This window comes from Apodemus sylvaticus, chromosome 18, assembly GCF_947179515.1.
Source record: "Apodemus sylvaticus chromosome 18, mApoSyl1.1, whole genome shotgun sequence".
Taxonomy (NCBI): Eukaryota; Metazoa; Chordata; class Mammalia; order Rodentia; family Muridae; genus Apodemus; species Apodemus sylvaticus.
This window is the reverse complement of record NC_067489.1, coordinates 69,627,151-69,633,386: the sequence shown is the minus strand read 5'-3', so window position 1 is coordinate 69,633,386 and position 6,236 is coordinate 69,627,151. Positions and strand designations below refer to the sequence as shown.

Below are 6,236 nucleotides of genomic sequence, written 5' to 3'. Positions count from 1 at the left end.
ATACAACTACAACAACTGCATCTTCCACACAGATGTGCTCAGCACTAGAGGTGAGAATCATGAACACTACTACAAGATGCTCTGAGCTCAAAGGGAGGGAAGGCTGAGGATCAGACAGCCACACATTCATACACATTCAACATAGCACTGTCAGCTCTGAGCTAGCTACAGGCTGGGAGATGGCTCTGTCAGAAAAGAAAGACATGAAAGTATGAGGACCTGTCTTCAATCCTTGTGGAAGAGAGAAAGACTCTTCCAGGCTGTTCTCTGGCCACCGCATGCACATGGGCACACAACAGAGAGAGGGAGCGAACACAAGTGTCCAGGCAGAGGCTCGCAATCTCAGCTCTGCAGAGGCCGAGTCTGGCCAGCCCCTTGGCTTGCTAAGCAGCCAGCGTAGCCGTCCTTGCATACTTTAAGCCAGGGAAAGACCTGTCTCAAAAGCTAAGATGGACAGTACAGCACCCAAGGAATAGCACCAAAGCCTGACATGTAGCCTACACAGACACACATACACACAGAGAGACACACACATAAACATAGACACACACAAATATATACACACGTGCATATGCATGTACATAAATACATACAAGCACACAAACAACAAAAAAGAAAATCAAAACAAACTAAAGAGAAAACCAATAAAAACAAATCAAAAATTATCAATCAAACATGCAGTATGTTTGAGTTGAACAACTACTTCATACACACATATATTCATATACACACACATATACATACACACACAAAACCACATACATACCTACAAATACATGTACACACAAACACACACATACACACACATACATACATATACATACATACATACATACATGCATACATATGCATGCATACATATACAGACACACACTCAAAAGAAACCTAACAAGCAGATATTATGTCTCTCTGAAGACCATTCTGAAAAAGTCCATCCCAAATAACCATTTCTGACTGTTCTCGATTTTCAGATCTTCTCTCTACCAATGATATGGAAATGAGCCTTTCTTCGCAGTTCCAGATATTTCCTGACTGACTTTCAACCTCCTGTGTCATCTTAGACAAGGTCTCCCTAGGTCTTATCTTGACCTCTTCAAAATCCCACGCCTGTAGCAGGGTGTCTGATGACTGGGTATTCTGATCTTTCACAGGAGCTGTCTACACTCTCTAGCTTAACCAAGGACTCAACTGTAGACGTTGGTTGGTTGCACTTGCCTGAGAGATAACAGAACACCCAGGCAGAATTTCCATGCTCTGATAACTGGAGGATTTCAGTCAGGGATCCTCCCCTGAGCCACGCCTCCAGTTCCTCCAGCTCCTCCTCCAGCTCCTCACTGGGCAGAGCCTGGATTTACTCATAAGTTTTTATCCCCTTGTGAGACTCCAGGAGGCCAACAAACAGTTGCAGTATGATGTAAAATTATCCCAGTGAGATCCTTTACCAAATCTTCTGTAGACAGTAGCATTACTGGGGGATGGGGACTTCAAATGTGTCAGCAACTTCAGATTTCATCCTTGTAGGGCTCTTCAGTTATACAGGGCCCCATCTTGTCCTGTTCTTCCTCGTGGCCACCATGTTCATCATAGGCCTGCTAGGCAACACCATCCTGATTTTCCTGATTGCCACAGACTCCAGGCTCCACACACCCATGTACTTCCTGCTCAGCCAACTCTCACTTTTGGATGTCGGCTTCCCACTGGTTACCATCCCCAAAATGGTGGCTGAGTTCCTGCAAGGAAAGAATGTCATAACCTTTGGGGAATGCACCGCCCAGATGTTCTTCCTCATGCTCATGGGTGTCTCTGAGGGTGTCCTTCTGTCCCTTATGTCTTATGACCGCTACGTGGCCGTATGCCACCCCTTGCATTACCAGGTGCTCATGAGAAGCCAAGTGTGTCTGGTGATGGTGGGCGCATCCTGGTTCTCAGGTGCCTTGGTGGCCTCCATCCAGACCTCCATCGCCCTTCAGTTCCCCTACTGTGCCTCACACACGGTGGACCACTTCTTCTGTGAGCTGCCAGCTCTCCTCAAGCTGTCATGTGCAGACACATCAGCCTATGAGTTGGCGCTCTCCATCTCTGGGGTGCTGATCTTACTGATGCCTCTGTCTCTCATCCTCACCTCTTATGGCCAAGTTCTGAGGGCTGTAGTGCTCATGCGCTCAGCTGAAGCTAGATACAAGGCTTTCACCACGTGCTCCTCACATGTGGCTGTAGTGGGTCTCTTTTACGGGGCAGCAGTATTCATGTACATGGTCCCGGGCAGCTACCACAGCCCACAACAGGACAATGTGGTGTCCCTCTTCTACAGCCTCATCACCCCTACCCTCAACCCCCTGATCTACAGCTTGAGAAACAGAGAAGTTCAAATGTCCTTGGTCAAGATCATGGGCAGGTCTGACTTCAGGGCGAAGCGATGATGTCCCGCGATCCTGGTTTTCCCTAGGAGCCTCCCTTATGGCTGGACGCATGCAAGGTTCAAGGCAACTGGCCAGCTGCCTCCTCCAGGATGCACTTCCCACTTCTGTGTGGATTTGTAGAAAACTAGAAGTTATACCCCAGCGTGGGGTGGGTACTTGTCACCCCTACACTAGCACACAAGGGAGGCCAAAGCAGGAAGGCTACCTCAAGTTTTCAGCCAGCATGGGATATATACCAAGATCTTGCCTCCAAAATAAAAAAAAAAATTTTTTTTAAATAGGGGAAGGGCAGATAGCTCGGTTGTTTAGAGCACTTGTTGCCCTTCCAGAAAACCTAAGTTTGGTCCCAGCACTCACGTCTAACAGCTCACAACTGCCTGTAACTCCACCTCAAGGAGATCCAGTGCCCTCTTCTGGCTTCCTTGGGCACCCACATACATACGGCATAGACACAGAGACATATAAATAAATGTTTTGTAAATTATTTAAATGAGAGGGCAGGGTTTCTAGACTGGGCGTGGTGGAGCATGCACATCATTGGGGAGGTAGAGGCAGGATGGTCGGGATTTCACAATCTGCCTTCAGAGATGGCTGCTGCCCTTAAGTGCTTGCCACACAAGCCAGAGACGTGGGTTCAGATTCCCAGAGCCACATGCACTTCCAGCCTCCAAAGGTACAGACAGGGTCCCCAGGCAGGACGGAGAGCTAGCTAGCCACATCAGTGGCCTCTGAGTTTTACCGAAAGACCCTGGCTCAAAGGATAAAATGATTTCAGTCTCAGACTCCACATGTGCATGCACCCACACATGCAAAAACATGCATACACACATGAAAAGTAGAAAAAAATAATGATAAAGACAAATTTAAAAGTAATTCAAGGAGGCCCAGGCAGTGGATCTGGGATCCACTTGAGAGGCAGAGTCAGGCTCTGTGAGTTCAAGACCACCCTGGTTTACAGAGGGAGTCACAGGACAGCCCGGGCTACACAGAGAAACCCTGTCTCAAAAGAACAAAGCCAAACCAAAAAAGGTTAATTCAAGGTTATTCTTATTCAATAAGTCAAGGGACTTATTGAATTGAACCCAACCTAAGCTATATGAGATCATCTCAAAAAACCAAACCACTGATATATGAGGCACTTCAGTATTGTATTCACATAACCATGAACCACAATGAACCTCTTTTCCTTCTAACTTATCACTCTGTGGCATTGTTATAGGAACAGAAAGTAAACAGAAGCAGCTACCTATAACCAACCTGACTTTGCTCCAAGACTGAACATCTTTGCACAGCCTGAGAGGGACTGTTTGTTATCTGGTGATTTCCTCCAATCTGGAACATCACTTTTTAGAGGAAGAATGAAGGCCCATATCACTCAGGAAATGAATAAAACTTATAAATCTCAGAAAACTCCTCAAATTTACAGGATTTACAAGGCCCTTCCCTCAAAGGTATAAACCAGTAAGAACCTCAGGGGTGAAGACTCTGGGTTGGAGCTGCCTAGAACTTGTGCAGCTTCTGTGAGTAGTTACCCATCCTCTGGTGAACTTCAGTAGCTCTCTTTGAGTCACCCTTGGTCTGTGGTCAGTGCCTGTCTGGGAGTAAACAAACCTTTATCCACTTGTTTCCAAGATTATTGAAAGGATAGAAAATAATACAGCCTAACTCTAATGACCCCAAGAAATCAGGAGTTTAAAATGCTATCTCGCTTTGTTAGAAACTAGGTAAAAGGTCACATTCCAGAGCCCGCCCTTTGTTTAGACCTAGCAGAAAGGCCTTGAATAGGTGATCCTGGCCCCATAGGGTAACTGGAAATGGGCTAAGCTTATCTTGCTTCTGTAAACTTACGCCATTACCCCTAAGCAGGAGTTCACGCAGCTGTAGACATTATAGGAAACTGGTCCACTGAGCGCGGGCTCCGATAATTTAAACTGATTGGCCTAAAAACTATGGAGTGGTACAAATCAATTGGCTCACATTTCGAGGGCTCTCCATGCTAAGAAATGATTGGTTTGTGATTCGAGGGCTCTGTCGTAAACTTATAAAAGCTGTCGGAATCCGGCACTCGGGATCCATAGTCCTCTAACCCTGCGTGGTGCACGGCTATGGAACCCAGAATTCTGGAATAAAGAAATCCTCATGCTATTGCATCGAGACTGTTTCTCGCAAGTGATTTGGGTGTCACCTTCCGGGGCGTGGGGTGCTGGGGCACCCTCGGTTTTGGGGGGTCTTACATTATCAGAGACAATAGGAGTCCAGGAGGCAAAGGTGCAGCTAATATCTCAGCAAAATGGTAAACACTGGGACCTTCGGGATAGCTGTTAAAGCTGTGGAGAAGAATTCTAACTATATAATTTCTCAACTATGCAAAATATAAGGATGCGATATGAATTGTATAAGAGGCTTCAGAAATCTAAAGGAACAGAAGCAGCTTCTCTATGAGCCAGCTGGTCAAAGAGACACAGAGGAAGGAAATAAAGAGACTTAGGGAATGGTGGTCGCAGGACATCCCACCCAGCTAAGCTTTTGTTTTTGTTTACAAAGGCAGACTGACTCCTGAGTTCGAGGTGGGCCTGGGACAAAGCAAGCTTAGACCCAGGTGTGGTAGAAATGGTAATTCCAGGACTGGGCCCACCCAGCTAGCTTAGCATCTGTGCTTAACAGGGGCAGGCAGACTTCTGAATTCTTTTGCAATGTTAAAAGAAAGTGTGTGCTTGCTGTCTCCTAAGAATTAAGTGGTTGTGGTCACAGTATGCTAATTCATAGGGTAATCAAAAGGAAACCTGGAGTAAATGACTGGGCTGATATGTAAAATAAAACACTAGGCTTATGGTCTGTAGAAAAGCTATCCAGAGAGAACTGCTTGGAGAACTGTCTTGAGCAGAACTTAGAGAAAGAGAACTGTTTGGAGATCTCCAGAGAAAGCAGTCTGGAATGGCATCTTGAGCAGAACATAGCCTGGCAGCTTGGACCCACAATTTGACTTTGAGTCATTTGTTTTGCCACTTTCAGACACTCTTCCCCAGAACCCCTTTCCAAGCTGAGGCTAGTCCTTGGCAAAAATCTAAATAGATTTGTTTTTAAATTACTTATTACTTTATTTATTTAGCCTATGGCTAGAGAACAACTTGAGGTAGTCAGTTCTTTCTTCCCACCATGATGATACCAGGGATCAAAATCAAGTCAGCCTTGATGGGCAAGCACCTTTGTGTAGCGTTCTCAAAAGTGCAAGGGAAGTGGAGTTCCTTGGGTGAAAACACATGGTCCTGGTTAGTTCTGAGAGACCCCAACTTAAAATTGTAAAAGTTTTTAGACCTCTAGCAAACAAGCCTCAACATGTTCAGTCAACAAGCTGTCTGACTGTGAGAAAGAGCCCCTGAGGTCAAGTCCACCCTGACCTCAGAAATAGCCAACATTTGCTTAACTGGTCCTGAGACGCCCTGTTTCAGGAACTGACTGACTGCATGACTGCCTGGGGACGATCTTTACAATGTTCTATACTTTTCCATTACCCCTTTTCTCCCTCTCCTTGTTTGCAGTTCTTTCCTTTAAATACCCCTGACTTCAGTTGCTCAGGGTTCCACAGTCCTTTGCCCCTGCGCGGTGTACGACTGCGGACCCCAGAGCTCGGGAATAAAAATCCTCTTGTTATTGCATCAAGACCGCTTCTCGCAAATGACTTGGGTGTCACCTTCCGAGGCATGGGGCGCTGAGGTGCCCTCGTTTTTTTCGGGTCTTACAGTTTCTGTTAACTTGACACAAGGTAGTGTCAACTGAGAGGAAGGAACCACAGTTGAGGAAATGCATCCATAAGCC

At 46.1% G+C, this 6,236-nt stretch overlaps 1 protein-coding gene across 1 annotated transcript; it reads left to right on the top strand.

Annotated features, from left to right (window-relative positions):
* The first annotated feature begins 1,475 nt into the window (after nucleotides 1–1,475).
* LOC127669021 (olfactory receptor 2Z1-like) lies at nucleotides 1,476–2,420 on the top strand. The gene has a single exon (XM_052162910.1). It carries the CDS (start codon nucleotides 1,476–1,478, stop codon nucleotides 2,418–2,420), a length of 945 nt encoding a protein of 314 aa, XP_052018870.1.
* The last annotated feature ends 3,816 nt before the right edge of the window (nucleotides 2,421–6,236 follow it).

Coding starts and splice junctions, on each gene's coding strand:
- LOC127669021 (XM_052162910.1), top strand. CDS start 1,476: ATGGGGACTTCAAATGTGTCAGCAACTTCAGATTTCATCCTTGTAGGG.